General features: G+C 38.6%; 1 protein-coding gene across 1 annotated transcript in view; it reads right to left on the reverse strand.

The window, feature by feature from the left end:
• The window catches only part of grin2ca (glutamate receptor, ionotropic, N-methyl D-aspartate 2Ca), a 125,060-nt gene that overhangs the window by 24,178 nt on the left and 83,323 nt on the right, over positions 1-17,559 (reverse strand). The window contains exons 6-9 of the mRNA XM_038288306.1: positions 5,886-6,054; positions 3,768-3,921; positions 3,444-3,569; positions 1,482-1,711 (exon numbers count right to left, since the gene is read on the reverse strand). Of these exons, the coding sequence (XP_038144234.1) occupies positions 1,482-1,711; positions 3,444-3,569; positions 3,768-3,921; positions 5,886-6,054 (679 nt within the window). The remainder of the gene's footprint in view (positions 1-1,481; positions 1,712-3,443; positions 3,570-3,767; positions 3,922-5,885; positions 6,055-17,559) is intronic.

Here is a 17,559-nt window from a genome sequence, read left to right on the forward strand (position 1 = left end):
GATAAAAACCTTTAGATAAACCAAACATTACCGCCACATATCTGACTCTATAACCATTAAAACAACTATTTTCATTCATTTCAGATGGAACTATTCACAGAGTTGTATTATATTAAACTGAACTTCCAATTTTCACCACTATTCTGCGCCATGGAGCAAATCTCTTTTGCTCTTCTTTTATCTTCTTTTGATCTGCGAGTGAAACCCTGAAAGCTCGCGAGATCAGGATGGTCTCACGAGGCTAATAAGCCAGGCAAACACTGTACGATTTTTTCAATCGTTGCACGCAGCTACAGCTCACACTATAATGTAGCCGCAAGGTGTAAAAGTTCACAGGTCAGGAAGTATGTTCTCACACTGTGTGACCCCACGCTATGATGCAATCTACCTGCTCACACTGCACGTCTAAAAACCACGTAAGACTCAGCTCCGCAGTGAAATAAAGCTACTCAAACTCATCTATCTGGAAGCCACTAGAGGGAAACGCGCTGCCTTCGCAGTTTGTGCAATTTGGTGCTGAAAGCCCTAAAAAGAAAAGGCGATGACATATTCGGACAAAGACATGGCTGAGCAAACGTGGCTACGATGATCTGTCAATTTTCCAGAAAGAACTCCATTTCACTCATTGCACCCCCGCCATGCTTCTGGGTTTTCATCTGAATGGAGGAAGAAGAAGAAGAATCCTTGTTTGCCCACTGAACGATTTGCCCACGACCACATTACGACGGCCGACCGAATTTCAAACATGTTTGATTTTCTCCCGACCTCTCCATTCCTGATCAGGAGGTGGTCGTTAGAGGCTGATTCCCCCTCATTAACCTCTGTAGCATACGATGTATGCTGTATGCTACACCACGCACCATCAGGCTGAAAGTCGGCCTGATCGGAAAATTTCCGCACAACTGAAGAATCAGCTGGAAAAGGACAAAAAATCGTAAAGTGTACGCTCGGCTTTAAAGGGCCATTTTGGTGTTTTATTTATCTATCAAGAAACTACAACAAATATTGTATAACAGAGGTCTTAAACAGGGGGTCCGAGACCAACAGGGGGTCCGAGACCGCCAGGGGGTCCACGGAGGTACTGCATGGCGGTTGAAAAAGTTTTGGTTGATTAGACTTTTTTAATATTCCCCCTGCAATTTTTTCCACTAATTAAAATGTCTTCAAATCCACATTAACATAAATTCAACACACTGTAGTAAACAAATAAATGGAGGCAGAAGATGTCTTTCAGCACCGTTTCATTCACAACACCTGCCCCATCAACCAGGAATCCAAATCAGAAATACTTTAATAATCTCAGGGTGAAATTACATTATATGAATCCATGTAATAAAGTGACTATAGGACCAGTTTGATATAACACAATTTCATAGAATATATATATAACTAGGGGGTCACCGCTCCATTTCGCCATCGTTTTGGGGGCCCTTGGCCTGGAAAACATTGAAGACCCTGATGTATAAAACAAAGGTCTGTACCTTTTTGTCACTCAGTCCGGACACGGTGTCGATGTATTGCTCCTGGATCATAAAGGCAGCCAGATTGGCTGTGTAGGAAGCCAGGAAGATGACAGCAAAGAAGGCCCAGACCAGTACCATGATTTTACTGGTGGTGCCCTTTGGATTCTCAATGGGAACCGAATTGTTGAAGACGATTCCCCACAGTAGCCAAACCGATTTCCCTATAGTGAATGTGGGACCTCCGGGATCTAAACATGAAAATAAATGAAAACAAAGAAGAAAAAAGTTCAGTTCCTGTTTTAGTGGGAAAATAAAATATGAAAATGACCAAATGTTTTATCCTTATATGACAAAAATTAAGCATAATATCTGAGCGCTGGTGAAGATTCTCAGTCATCCAGATCATAGCCATTCCAAACAAAAAGTAAAAAAAAAAAATCCACTTCCCTTACAGTTTATACTAAACATATCCGCCTTTTAAAACGTCTTATCTAACATTGTCCAAACTATTTAACATCTAATACCAAAAAAAAAAAAATCAAAGTATTTGATGGCCTGTGCTGCTGTTGAAATGTTTTATCACAGAACTTCATATCTAAAATATACAGAGTGGAAATCATCTGAGCTGAAAGGTAAAAGCTGGTATAAATCATAAAATATAAAAAGAAAGACATGTCCTATAAAGATCAGTTGGCAAGCCCTGACTTTTCCCTTTGCTACTTTTTTTTTATCCATTACTGGAGCTGAAATGAAACCGTAGTATCTTGATTCCTCAAGAATTGATCCAATGTGGGAACACTGTAAATAGGCTTTCATACTACATTTTCTCTTAAACCGCTGATCCTTTCAGAGTCCAGAGTCCAGAATTACAGCTTTCTATAGGTTCAGCTCTGGCAGTATTTGAAACTGATGCTTTTAGTAGCTTCTGTCTGTTTTATTTCTCAGTAAAAGAATAAAAATGTAAACACCCTGTTCGAATAACTATTAATGTATAACCTAGAACATTTATTTATATTATAGAACCCTGTTAACTGTGCCATCTCAAATATGCAACCTGAAATAGGTTTTTCGATTGCAGAGGAATGCAGAAAATTAACCTGACTCCGCCAGATGGATTTGCTCCGCATATCCATCTGGAAACCTTCCGTTGAAGTAATTTTGGGAAGGGGCGAAAATACTGGTTAGCTGATTGGCCTATGTTGGTGATAGACGGGCCAAATAAATCAATCAGATCAACGAAGCATATGACGTACTAACAGAGCGACGACGAAGAGGAGCCAATTGATAGATCAAACTCTTGCCGAAACCAGTCGGGAGAAGAGCAAAAACATATTTTCCTCTGAGAAAAGCCTCCAGAGCAGTGCTTTGCTCTCCTTTCAGTGAAGAAATACTCTGTAATTCCGATAAAACTTGCTCGATAGCCACGCTAACGCTAGTTTCATCGGCTGAAGCCGCCATGTTCTTTAGACTGAACTGTCGCGCTTCTCGTTGCGTCACACCTCAACCCGCCTCAAAGCCAACGCTGATTGGACGTTCGTTTGGTGAACGGCTCCAAATTTTCTTTAACGGAGAGTCTCCAGACTGATCTGCGAGTGAAACCTTGAAAGCTCGTGAGATCAGGATGGTCTCACGAGGCTAGCAGAAAATACCATTTGTGTTAATTTGTTGCTCAGACGGTTGGCAGTTTTGCTGCTTTCAAAACCTGAAAACCAAAGTCTGGTTCATCCACTGTTTAGATGGAAAAGGAATAGAAAATAGTAACAGCAGCCTGGATAGAGCCTGACGGTGGCAAAGTGAACGCACGGCCAGAAATGGTCTTTTTTCCCACTGACATTAGCTATGCTTTTGAGAAATTTTATAAAAATATATAGAGAAGGAAAAAAAACGTTATTAACCGGTTTAGTGGTTAATTAGTTATGATCATTGCCTTGTTCTTAAATGCTCTAGCATTAAAAGGGACCTGGGTTACATAAGATTTACCTTTAGCGGTGACCAGGCTGCGGTTATACCCAACTGGACTGCAGTATTCGAAGACAAACACAGTGATTGCCACAACTGTCAGACACATGACGAACATCATCACCCAGACTGCTGGACTGTATGGTTCTGTGGAAACAAACAGCATGATTGGGAAGGGGGGAAAAAAACACTCATATCCAACTTTTTTGCAAAGGAAAGGAAAACAGGTGTGTTAGGAAGAACTGACGTCCAAGTCAACCACTTCTAATCCAGCCTTAGTTGGTGATTGATACCATCTGTTTGGGTTTTTAGTTGAGCAGCAAGATATTAGAACTGGTTCCTCACCTAGAAAAGCTGACGGAGACACCGTTCCATTACTTCTAGCCACCATCACACTTATCCCCGTCTCCACAAATGGAACCGAAAAATCAATGATCTCCGAACGTTCCTCGTTTATGGTCAATGAGCCTATAGCCATGTCCGCCCGTTTGTAGAACACCTGTTGACAAAATAAAGACTTATAGACAGATTTCTGTGTGGTGCAGGCACTCAACATTTGACAGGAAGATGGAAACTTCCCATTGTGAAGGGAGCTACTTGCACCAACCAGGGTCTTTATTCACAATAAGGCAAATTGACAGTTTAATGGGTTGAATTTCTTGTAAATGGTAGTTTATGAATATCAAAGTTTTTTAACAAATGATAAGATTAGAAGAGAACAACATAAATAAGGGTGTGAGTCTAAATTGAGGGCTGGGTTAAATCTCTGTCAGTGCCGTATGCATTTCTGATGTGAGGAGGATTTTAGATAGGAATATTTCATAGGCTGACTCCTTGGTGTATCACATCTTTAGGCTTTGCACGCCGCAGTGGGGTCTTGGGGTGTCCTACCCTGGAAAATGTTGAAATGTAGACTCTCTGAAACACTATTTCCTGCATTTTAAGGTGGAATGGAGCTAACCTTTTGTCTTTTTTTACGACACTACTTTTGTCCTGATTTTAGGAATATGGGATATAGTCTGTGTTCCAATAAGAACTTTAAAGGTTAATGAATTAGGTCATATTTAATCTCTACAGTCCCAGTCACACAAGAACTTAAATCAATGTCTCATCTGCCTTGGATTCATTTTGCTCATCAAAACACACAATAATGAAGATCAGAGGGAACCGCACTTTCACTGTTGCAGCTCCAAAGCTCTGGAATGACCTGCCTCAGCACATTAGACAGGCCTCTTCTCTGACATTTTGCTTTGGCTTCTGACACTTAACAAGACAGTGGGCTTTATTTTATTGTATCCTTTTATCTTTACCCAGCTTTATAGATTTGATCGTGTGAATGTTATTTTTACCTATGTTTTAGTTGTTTTGGTTTAACTTGTACCCAATATAATTTATTTCTGTACAGCACTTTTGTCAGTTGTGGCTGTTTTATAAGTGCTTAACACTTGGTACCTCTCTGTGTCATGGTTCTGGTTCTGTTTAAGTTGGATCTTTGAGTTTTCATTGGCTTTATTTCCATTTTGTGTTATTCTAGTAAATTTTGATTGGCATTTCTTGTTTCCCCTTTGTTGCCCTCTTGTGTAAGTCTCATTTTCCGTAACTCCTCTGTTCAAACCTGCTCCCAATCTGCTGATTAGCCTGGTCTTTGTTTCTTTCTCCAATATATGCACCTCCTGCTCAGTCACTGTTGCAGGTTTGTCGGCATTTCTTCCCCTTCAAGTTAGTTTTCTGGTTTTCTGTATTTTTGTTGGTTAAAGCTACAGTGTGTAATAATTACAGGGATATACAGTCAGAAATGTAATATATTATACATAACTATGTTATTTATCATCATCTACGAGCTCAGCCTCTTAACCTTAATATTTGCGTTGCCTTAAAATTCGTTATTTATAATTACATAGGAGCGGGTCTCGCAACCATGGAGCCAACAAACTAGTGATTGCGAGATTGCCAAAACGTCACAACGATGTAGAAAAAATAACGGGTATATTTATTATCTTAAGTCTACATGAAATCTATACCCTACACAGACTAATGAAATACTATCTGTAAAATTATCTATGTAAACAAACCTCATCACTTGAGAAGGTAGGTGATGCGGACGTCGTGGAAGACATTTTGTCCCGTAACGCTCGCCGTACTGTTGGGGGGGAGAAGCGGTGGGGGGGAGATGTTCATGTTGCTGCAGTCTGCAGTCTGACCGCTAGATGTCGCTAAAAGTTACACACTGTAGCTTTAAGTGGATTTATGTTTTTGGATTTTTTTCTTTGTTTTTGCTTCTATGCCCCTTCAAACAGGTATGCCCCATGGTGCATCCCTTTAGGTCTCTACCTGCCATGTAGGGGACCCAGGATTGCTTCCAATTCCATCATAAAAACCTTGCCAAGTCTGACTAGCAAGTCATAATAAGTTGCTTGTCAGACTTGGAAAAAAGCTAGGCTCTGTTCTTTTTGTCATTCATACCTCTCCGATCATCCCGTTCCAAATCCCTCTGACCAGCTTGCCATGCTTGCCGTTGGTCACCAGGTAAAGGTCATAAGAGAACTTAATGGTGCGTGAGAGTTTCTTCAGAATGTCAATGCAGAATCCTTTACAGCACAGTTTTGTGTATGGCTCGGTGTGACCTACAATCCTGAAAAACAAAAGGGGAAACGTTGTTGAAAAGCACGATTTGTTCCTCTTTTGCATTGACAAGATGACAGTTTTCCATGATCAAATGCAGCTTCGCTTGGTTCCTCTCTACTCCGCTTCAAACTGGTTGAGATACTGCACTAAAAATGGTGGTATCTTTATCGGCGAGTACCAACCAATAGGGCACCAATACGATTTTGAGAGCCAAATGTTTCTTCAACTATTGTCACCCATTCCAGGTAGGCAATAAAAAGTTGTACTGGATTCACTTTGTTTTAGTCTTTTTCCTGCTTCACAAAGGTAGGCAGCAGCTTGACATGAAGCCATGATGGCAATTTTTTTACATCCAAGTAGTATGCAGTTCTTCATATATAATACACATCAATTTCAAACAGATTATATCGGTATGGTATCGGCCAATACTGCACAGCCAGGTATCGTATTGGGGCCAAAAATTGGCACGGGCTCAACACTAGTAGCAGCCTAGGAAAAACGAATGAGAGATCTTCTTCTTCTTAACCAGCCGCTAAATAGGTTTTATTAACTGGAACAGATGTTCAGTATTGCTGCAAATATCCTACAGTTGTGGTTAATCAATTTCAAACAGATTATATCGGTATGGTATTGGCCAATACTGCAAAGCCAGGTATCGAGTATCGGTATTGGGGCCAAAAATTGGTATCGGAGTAACACTAGTTTGAACTAATGGAAGGTGCTCCCTATCTGGACAGGGTTTAATGCTTCAGCCATGGTGAGAAAAGGGAGAAGCACTTTAAACCACAGTTTAGTCCCTGAAATAAAAATCTAACATATTTGGATATTAGACATTTCAGTTGCGCAGCTTTGAAGGACTGGTCCTTGCAATAGATTCGATGCAGGAAGACCACTTATGGGCACCTGCTCTATGCCTGCTCCCTCCTTTTATGGGATCTAATCAGCTACTGGGGTTTTTTTTTTTTTTAACCAACACAAACTAAACAAAAATGTACAGCTTTCAGAGAATGCAAAGCTAAAGTCAGCTTATTTTGTTAGATTATACAGATGAAAAACAATTATTTTTATCTGATCTTTCGAGCACTAAATCTGCATATCTGATTTTGGTTATTAAATCCAACACACTCATGTCTGTGTAATTCAGAAACCAGATGTGTCCCTTTTCTCTCTTTATTTCCTTTCTGGCACGGGTTATGGGTTATAAATGGTGAAATTATATTTTAGTTTGACCCGCCCTATTCAAAGCCACTACATTACCTCACAGAAAAAAGGATGCAGATATTGTTCAGTGTCTGTTATTGTGCCCGTAGTACAACTTATCTCAGTTAAAAACAATCCACTAGATTTTGTTTCCAACTTAGAAGATGTGGAAACAAAGTCCAGTGGATTGTCTTTAACTTTCTTTTTTTTAATGAATATGACCTGGATGACTGAGAATCATCACCAACAATTTATTTTAGGCAAGTGAAGCTGACAAGATAGACATAAAGGGATAAAATTCAGGAGTTCATTGCCATTAATTTGAAAACTGGTCAACAAAGTCACATAAATTGTTAGAAGCACTAGTAAATAATAGAGTAAAGTAATTTAAGATCAACATATTTAAAGGAAAAGTCCGTTATATTCAGAATACAAACTTCTGAAAGTACTTTAAGTATGAAATATTACATACTTTTCAATAAATGATCAGTGTTTTTAATTCCGAGTAATTTTCATGTGAATGTGCTTTACTGGAGGCATCCATGTTTGTCAAAGAACACTACTGCCACCTACTGGTTAGTGACGTTACGGTGCGGTATCGGCTGTTGATCAAGTCCCAGTGCTGTATCTGGTGTTTGTCACAACGCGCTATTATCCAAGTCATCTTGAAAACATTCTTCTTCCAAATGTTGGCTACATATTACGGGTTTTTTCTCTGGCCAGAAGTTCGATGGCAAATCCTCCCTCTACAAGTTGGCGATCCAACGACCAACCCGTCCGTGGAGGACCAGGAATCAGAAAGGTGGAATAACTCTTTTTTTCCACAATTTTACTCAGACATCCCAAGTTTCCCAGAAGTTCCAGGAGTCTCCCTGATATTGATGTTCATGGATGCGCGCAAATTGGATAAATCATCCCCGATTTTTACCCGATGTAACATCCAGCTGCCATGCACGTGGGGATTGTCAGTTTCACTATAGCTCTGGTGAATTTCAATGGTGAAGTCCTCTGGAAATCTTCAATAATTGTTGTTGATTGCAGATGTGTCTAGTAGTTCCCACTGATTTTGCTTGGAAAGCGGGGAGAATGGCGCTAGGCTTACCGCACCGTGACGTCACTGCTGGAAGATGGCAGGAGGGAGGGGTTACTATATTTGGGCAAAAATGGCCGCTCCCAGACTCAGTGATCGGGACGAAAATTATAATTTTTTTTTTTTTACTTATTAACACATCCAGGTGTTACAGAGTTATACCTTGGGTGTATCAGAAGTTTGAACGCTTTAATTTTCAACACAAACACCTTTCATCACTATCGCTATCTCTATAGTTCTGCTGCTATAGGCTTAGACTGCTGGAGGACATAGGGACCCCTTTTTCATCATTCTGCTTCATTCTATCTCTATTCTCCCACTCTGCAGAATCTGTTAGTTCAATCTCTAACGTTCTGCTCTCTCTGCTTTTTCTCATAGTAGCTTCATCTGGTCTCTTCCTGTTTTAGCTGTGACTCCATCCTGGAGAGAAATATCAGCTGTGCTGCTGCCATCAACACCTTTGTTTCTAGATGTTGGAGCTTGGCCTGTTTTTCAGTGTAGTCCTGTTTCCCTGACTGTGACTAACTGGATGTGCTCTCTTCATCCTCTGACATGGGAGCTGGCTCGGAGCTCGTCTGCCTGGCTGTGTGTTTCCTGGACAGGGTCGCCTTTTTCAGTTGCCTTTTGTATCTATGCTTCTTTTTCTATGTCTGCTTCTGTCTCCTTGAACCCCAGTGGGCCTCAGCAGATGGCCGCTCACACTGAGCCTGGTTCTGCTGGAGGTTTCTTCCTGTTCAAAGGGAGTTTTTCCTCTCCACTGTCGCTACAAGCACGCTTAGTGTGAGGGATTGCTGAAGAGTCAATGAGTCGATGCAATCAACCTGTTTCCTTGTATAGAAAACTTTTAATCCACCTGATTGGATGATCTGGTGAACTGTAAAGTGCCTCGAGATGACATGTGTTGTGAATTTGGCGCTATAGAAATAAACTTAATTGAAACTGAATTGAAATCACAACAGCTGTAAGAGCTATTGGTCTGTTATTTTCCAATAGACAAATCTTATAGGGATTTATTTCTGAAGTAGAGAAAGTATTTTCCTTTAGTTTCTAATATAAGCTAGGAACTAATCATATTAAATTTTACCAGAAGAGAAAAACTAAATAAAAATCTACAATTTTCAAAAAATCTGTCAAATATCTGACATTTTGTAATATAGATTTTCAAGAGGGCTGTCATTTAAAAATGTTTTCTAAACTAACCTGGAACAGCTTTGAGAATAATTTCACAGCAACAAGTTGATAATCTTACCAAATTGAGTTTATCTTCCTACAGCCGATGTACTATTAGGATGTCATCTGTTGGCATGTTATCATCTTTCTCCTTAGTATTACACCAGCTATTGCTGGCATGTGGCATAATCTCAAACAAGCAAACAGCTTTAAAAGGTGTCGTACAGCTGTGCTAATACCTACTACACACCACACTTTCTGAGTCACCCTCAGCAGGCTATCATACCACTGATCTCTATTTATTCATTGGAGTGCTGATTGCCCGAAAAATTGCAGCCACCGTCCGCCATGCTGGTACTCCAACTCTCACGGAGACACGCAGTAAAAATGTCTACCTGTGTAGCATTTGGCTGCAAAAATAAGCAGTTTGCCACCTGTGGCAAGACGTTCCACAGGTAATTTAACTAGCTTTTTGAAATTATCAGATTCTTGTTGTTACTAAAAGAAAAAGGCAAAACATGAACTTTACGTTGCCTGTTATTTTAGCAATTTATGTGATTTTGCTAGTGTAGAAACTGTGGAATTATTAAATTTGGTTCATTAATTTAGCTCTATTGTAATTATTTCATATTTGAATTCTATGTAGACACAGCAGAAAAGTATATGGAATCATGCATGCACAATTTGCAAATAGGAAAATACGATACAGACATACTTGTAATTCAGTCTTGATGTAAAATCTTAAGATTGTAAATGTAAGATAAAAATGTAAGCTATAATTAACATAACAATGTAATAAATCCATGCATATTACATGTATATCATCAATTTAGCACTTTGGACACATCTGTATTATTTTGATCTATTAACACATGTGGCCAATCATATAATCTGTCAATCAGATTTTTTCAGTCATAGCATCTTGATTCATATGTCGCAGCTAATATACGCAACGGTTGAAATCAGAATCCTTTCCTTTCCCATTGAGTTGCGTCCCAGTGTTCACGGGGATGGACGTCTGTGTCTTCGGCAGGCGTAGAGCTAACAGAACTGGCAGCGTTGCGAGGCAAGGGCTCAAACATGTACGGCTGGAAGCCTTCTACACCAAACCAAGCTTCTGCCGCCCTGGCGTCCTCTTCCACAACATCTTCGTCCCCGCTTTCCTCCTCTAAATAAAAAATGGATGACAGAGGAGACTCATCCACGACCTCCGACACTAAACTCTCCTCCTCTTGCATGTTTCCGCTGTCCATAGCGTTCCTTGACAGCGTCGTTTCTAAGTCACCAATTTAGTGCTACTTGGTCCCAATGGAATTTCCCATTGGGAACCTGCTAGCACTAAGTTGCTAACTGGTTAGCAAGATGCTTCAGAGAAACCGGCCACAATCAAAATGCTTGCAAACCTTCCCTTGATAAACAACATATCACATTAACTTTATTCACACTGGAAAAAAATCAAAATCTAGATAAGTTATTTGTTCCTAAAACAAGTGCATTTGTTCTTAGATTGAGGAGGTAGAGACATCTTCCCAATGGAACAAGACAATTGACACTTAAAATAAGAAAACACAATTGCATTGTCTTATTTTAAGTGCATATTATCTAATTATCTTATTTTAAGAGTAAAAATACTCATTCCATTGGCAAACTATCTCCTTTACCTACTCAAATTAAGGGTAAATTCACTAAATTTAAGAAGTTTTTACATATTTCTAGTAAATTTTTCCTATGCACTCGTAATCGATAAGATAAAGACACCTTTCTCAATTGGAATTAAATTTCTTCCTGATCGGACCAAATCAAATCAGAATCTTCAGTCTGACATGTTTTCATGACAATCTGATTATTTTTTCACATGTAAATGTAGCTATTGAGAGGAGCCAGCTGAGACGGCTCTGTCAGATTTTCTAGGTGCTCCCTGGAAGCGTCCCTCCAGAGGGGTTCCAGGTTAGTTGCACCAGGCTAGGGGACGACCCGGACACGACGGTGGGACTGTCGCACTCTGCTGGCTTTAGAGCACCTTGGGTTTCAAACAGCAGAGCTGTATGAGTTTTCAGAGGAGAGGGAATTAAAGATATTAAGTATAAAGAAATGTGTAGGGATGCACAATATTGGGATTTTGGCCGATATCGGATATGCCGATATTTTAAAACTCATGTAGCCGATAACCGATACCGATGTTAAAGCTGGACAAAAATAAGTAGTCATTGAAAATAGCAGTTTTGTTATCCATTTCTGACACTTTGAAAATAATATACTCAAATATATTTTCATATGTTGATATCAAATAGATTTTTAAAAACGCGGTATCGATCTATTTTACTTTCAAACTCTCGTGAAATTTCATCGTTTTGTTACAAACTCTCGTGATATTTTGCAAATTCTTGTGAGATTTTGTTAGTAAAATAGATCGATACCGCGTCAATATATCAACATATAAAAATATGGCAACATTTGGTGAATTTTCGGGGGATTTAGTAGCATAACGATGACATATAGCAATATTTCATTAGTGAAAGAGATTGATATGGTGTTTTTAAATGGCAATATATCAGCATATGAAGATATTGGGATATTTTAATGTAATAATATTTTTTCCCTCGTCTTTAGAAGTTTTTAAGTCTGTAAAAAAGAAGTTTTTGAGGAAGAAGAAGTAGTAGTATTTTTTTTTTAGACTTTAGAAACTCAGAAGCTGATCAAATATCGGGTTAAATATCGGTGGGGTGGCCGATGTCCGATATTCAGTTTTAAGGCCGATACCGATAGGGGGCCGATTATATCGTGCATCCCTAGAAATATGCACTAGAAATTGTTTTCTACAGGCTTTGTTTCTTCATGAATCACCCTTTTAACTGTTTCAGTTTTTTTTTAAAGGGGACCTTTTTTCTTATAATGTGGTTTTGACATTAAAAGACAGGTAAATATTGTTTTTAGTAACTCTGACATGAAAGAGTGAAGAAATAGAAGTTTTTCGTTAAGGTTTATGCTTCTTTATGAGACATTTATGTTTAACTCTAAATCTGTGACATTCTTGGTTCTGTTAATTTTTCTTTTTAAGTATTCAGTTTCACTTAGATCCATGTTTTTCTTTGTTTTCTACTTTTATTGGTTTAATTCTTATTTTGTTGTGTTTTGTAGATATATTTGAGTTCTTTGGGTTTGCACTCTTGTGTTGGTCTCGTTTTCTCTAGCTCCCTTCTAGAATCCTCTGTTCACACCTGCTCCCATCAGTTCATTAGTCCTGTCTTTGTTTAGTCTCCCATATATACTCTCCCTGTGCAGTTCCTCAGTGCTGGTTCCCCGACTTTTCTTGGCTCCTACTGCATGTTTTCCCTAAAGTCTCCAAGGTTCTGTTTTTTTTTTCTGTACTTATTATGTTGGATTTTTGAATTACTACCTCAGTTGCCTGTGAGTACTACATTAAAGCTACAAAATTCGCCTCTGTCTCCCTGCCTCTGCATTTGGGTCCTCAGAACCTCAACCAAACGCTGACAAAATCACTTTTAAATACGGCTTAATTCCTTCCTAAAGCATATAATGTTCTGATGAACCACAGCGATGTGTTTTATTTGTGAAAGTGGGGTAACAGTCAATAAATGTAGAATCTTTGGCTATTTATCTTTATATTTATTCACTTTTCAAGTTAATATGGTTAGAATAAAAATGTAGAATGGAGGAAAATGAGCTATAAAAGTAGTGAAAAAACACACACACAAAAAAAACAGAATACAGACAAAAATAAAAATTGAATTTTTTTTTTCTGTTTTATCTAAATTTTTAAAAATTTCCAAAGACATTAAAGTTTAACTTTTTATCTTTTGGTTTCCTTTAGTGAACCCGAATGAGCCACCTGCTTATGATGCATGGTGTAGTGTGTTAGGTAACTAGGAAGCCATACGTGCAAAGCAGAGCTCTAATGGCACATTACCCCTAACCTCCTCCAGACCGGCAGTCTAATGGCTTCTGGAACCACACATCATAGGCCAGGAGGTAATGGGATGAAAAGGGGAGGCAGCAAGTTGGCAGAAAAAGAACAAACAGAAACATAAATTCTTCAGAGGAAAATCAACCTGTCACAGTGGAGGGTGAGTAAACATGGAGGTCCCAGCACGCTGTCCCACCAGCTGTCATGGTTCAGGTAGGAAATTAGCCATTAGCTATAAATTAACTGTTGGTCATAATTGAGCTTGTGAGCCTCAAAATATCTCTGCAGTTTCTTCAGGAAACCATAGTTCTTAATTACACTTAAACCATTTTGTAGATATAATCTTCAGTCTTTCTTTCTTAATTAGTTTAACTAGGATTACTTTGATCTCAGTCCCAGAGGTCAAAGTGCACTGAGTGATGTCGCCAGTGTTATTTATTTTTTGTTAATTTATGCTTTTCTTTTGGAAGAAATGTTTGCTGCAAGACTTAAACAGGTAGTTGGACTGTTATTCATCACCCTTTTTCACCTGGATGATCACCTGGATCATCTAAATCAGTGGTCCTCCTAATTGACAGTCATCCTGGTGATATGTTTACGTATGTCCTACGTGCTCCTACCCTTTTTCACTTACTAGTGGTGAGTCTGACATACTGGATAAATTGCAAATCCTCTTTTGGAAAGTAAGCTTTTATGAGCGACGCAAACAGCAACTAGTAAACAGAGCGTGCACGAGGAGACATGGGCTCGTGCACGCTCTCACATGAGTTTAATAGGCGTTCCTTCTAGGGAGCGGAGTTGTGCATGTGCATACATGTGCATTCTTTTTTTAAAAGTGAAGAGGACGGGTCTTGTCAGAAATTCACAAAAATCCTCCACTATGCCTTTTAAATTAGTGGTTCCCAAAGTGGGGGACATGCCCCCTATGTGTTTGGTAGTAGAAATGAATTAATAAATGTAGTAGTTCAGGAAAAGAAATGTCTGTCTCTTAATGGAAATGTTATTTTCACTTATACATTGACAGCAGAAGCAGGGCATTGTTGCTTTCATGCTCCCTCTGCTTTGGCCTAAATAAATGCTTCCTGTTAAGTTTTGCCACTTTGTGTTCCTAGTAGGCGGAGCATAAATAAATAAAAGAGAAGCTAATATTTCCCCCCCTTCGTTTTCAATAACATTGTACACACATTGTTTTAAAAAAATTTGTCATTTACATCAACCTGCATAAATACGTTGTCGAGCTCCATAATAACTATGCCAGAAACTGTAAACATCAGTCGCTCACATGACGTTAAGGATTATCTGGCGCATAATGAGACGTTTAAGAAACTAAAGCGCTGTTTATCACTGTTTATACCCTAATTTATATATTTTTTTTTTTGGTGTGGGGGGGGGGGGGGGGCGGGGGGGGGGGGTAATTGGTTAATGACAAAATATGTAATGTGCTAATAATTAGGGACACTGAAAAAAAAAGTTAGCTGATTTTTTAATTTTATTTCAGTTTAATATGGGAAAAAAGTCAGAATTCTGAGAAAAAATGTCAGAAATCTGAGATTAAAGCCAGAATTCTGAGAAAAAAGTTAGAATTCTGGGATTAAAGTCAGAATTCTGAGAAAAAAAGTCAGAAATCTGAGATTAAAGTCAGAATTTCTAAGAAAAAAAGTCAGAATACGGAGATTAAAGTCAGAATTCTGAGAAAAAAAAGTCAGAATTCTGAGATTAAGTTCAGAATTCTGAGAAAAAAAGTCAGAATTCTAAGATTAAAGTCAGAATTCTGAGAAAAAAAGTCAGAATTCTGAGATTAAAGTCAGAATTCTGAGAAAAAAAGTCAGAAATCTGAGATTAAAGTCAGAATTCTGAGATAAAAAGTTAGAATTCTGAGATTAAAGTCAAAATTCTGAGAAAAACAAGTCAGAATTCTGAGATTAAAGCCAGAATTCTGAGATAAAAAGTTAGAATTCTGAGATTAAAGTCAAAATTCTGAGAAAAACAAGTCAGAATTCTGAGATTAAAGTCAGAATTCTGAGATTAAAGGCAGAATTCTGAGATTAAAGTCAGAATTCTGAGATTAAAGGCAGAATTCTGAGAATAAATTCTGACTTTTTTCCCCATATTAAACTGAAATAAAATAAAAAAATCAGTAAACTTTTTTTTTTCCAGTGGCCCTAATCCTCTTCCGTAACTAATACCTCAGGTTAATTTATTGCTTTTTTTTTCTACTCACCCTATTCAGAGACCTGAAGGACCAGATACCCTATAGAATCATTCTATCAACGCTTCAAGATTTCCAGAGGACTTCACCATTGAAATTCACCAGAGCTATAGTTAAACTGACAATGCCCACATGCATGGCAGCTGGATGAATACATCGGGTAAGAAGTGAAAAAAAAAAAAAAAATTGTTATTTCACAATATTTCCTAATCCTGATCCTCACCGGAAGGATTCCTCGTTGGATCGCCAACTTGTAGAGGGAGGATTTTCCATCGAACTTCAGTCCAGAGAAAAAACATGTGTTTAATCCGTTACTCTCTGCTTTGCATAGTGCACTGGTCATCTCCATTGTGGATAATAGGCCTTGTAAAAAACACCAGATACAGCACTGGGACTTGATCAACAGCCGATACCGCACCATGACGTTACAAACCAGTAGGTGGCAGTAGTGTTCTTTGACAAACATGGATGCCTCCAGTAAAGGACATTCAAATGAAAATTAGTCTTAACTAAAAAGATTTTTCATTTATTGAACAGTACGTAATAATTTCATATTTAAAGTAATTTTAGAAGTTTGAATTCTGAATGTGACCGGACTTTTCCTTTAAAATATGTGATTGTGTGTCATGGTTGGCTGAAGAAGTGACAAAAAAAGCCAGGTTAAACTTTGTCAGAATTTACAGTCACAGCAATGATCAAAAATGTATTAACATTTTTTGTTGCTGAACTTCTGTTGCGCTCAGTTAAATGTTTAATTAAATAAACTTCTGATCTCCCTCTTATTGAAGCCTGTTCAAGTCTGATTATCATTGCAGCTTAATGTCATCTTTCACTAATAGGTTTCCTCTGAATTAATCATCTCCAGAGTGCTATGAGGGAAAACTAGGTCCCTGTAGATCTTAAAGAATTAGAGCCAGCCAGAGATTGTTCGGGTAACTCTGGATAACTTCTTGGACGAAGGCTGCTGCTGCTGCAGTCTGTTGTTACCAAGTCAAAGCCAGCCCTGTTTGTTTGAGGAAGCCTGATTGAGCCACACAGATGGTCTGCCTGGCAAGCTGAATGCATAGCTGAGGGGCCAAGGGATTGAAATGGATAACCTGCATGACCAGAGGCTCCCTGTTTGAAAATCAGTGATGTTGGTCTGAGCAGGGGACACTTTTAGGGCTAGAGGGAATGCTAGGCCATATGGAGATAGCGATAAAAGAAGGTGACCTGTTCTCAAAGATTAAGTAAAATAATAGGGTCACAAATTATATTTACCCCTGCTAGATACTTAGAAACTTCTCAAAGAAAGGAATATTTTATAACTGAGTGTAAAAACAATATGGTGCTTGACTATACACTATGCATTAGAAAAATGGCAAAACATCTGTTTAATTTGTATGTTATATAAAGGAACATGTGTTCCCTTCTTATTGGAAATTGTGAAGTCTGGTAAAATTCAAAGTCTTATACTTGAGTTGATTTTTTAAAACCTTTTCCAGAAAATTGAGATCAGCAGTTTTAATGGACTTAAGTATTTAAATATGCGGCTCTCTAATTTTTAATGCCATGTTGTTTTGAGGTCCAAGATCTGTAGTTAAAAGCCTTCAGCTGATCCAAAATGCTGCAACCAGAGTTCTGATGAAAATTAAAAATAGAGATCATATCTCTCCTATCCTGGCTTCTCTTCATTGGCTTCCTGTTAAATCCAGAATAGAATGTTCCTAACTTCGCTCTCAATCTGCAGGTTTACTAGTGGTTCCTAGAACTTCTAAAAGTAGAATGGGAGGCAGATCTTTTAGTTATCAGGCTCCTCTCCTGTGGAACCAACTACCAGTTTTAGTCCGTGAGGCAGACACCCTGTCTACTTTTAAGGCTAGGCTTAAAACTTTCCTTTTTGATAAAGCTTCTAGTTAGAGTGGCTCAGGTTATCCTG

The sequence above is a fragment of the Cyprinodon tularosa genome, unplaced genomic scaffold, assembly GCF_016077235.1.
Source record: "Cyprinodon tularosa strain WSP-4 unplaced genomic scaffold, ASM1607723v1 ctg250, whole genome shotgun sequence".
Classification (NCBI taxonomy): domain Eukaryota; kingdom Metazoa; phylum Chordata; class Actinopteri; order Cyprinodontiformes; family Cyprinodontidae; genus Cyprinodon; species Cyprinodon tularosa.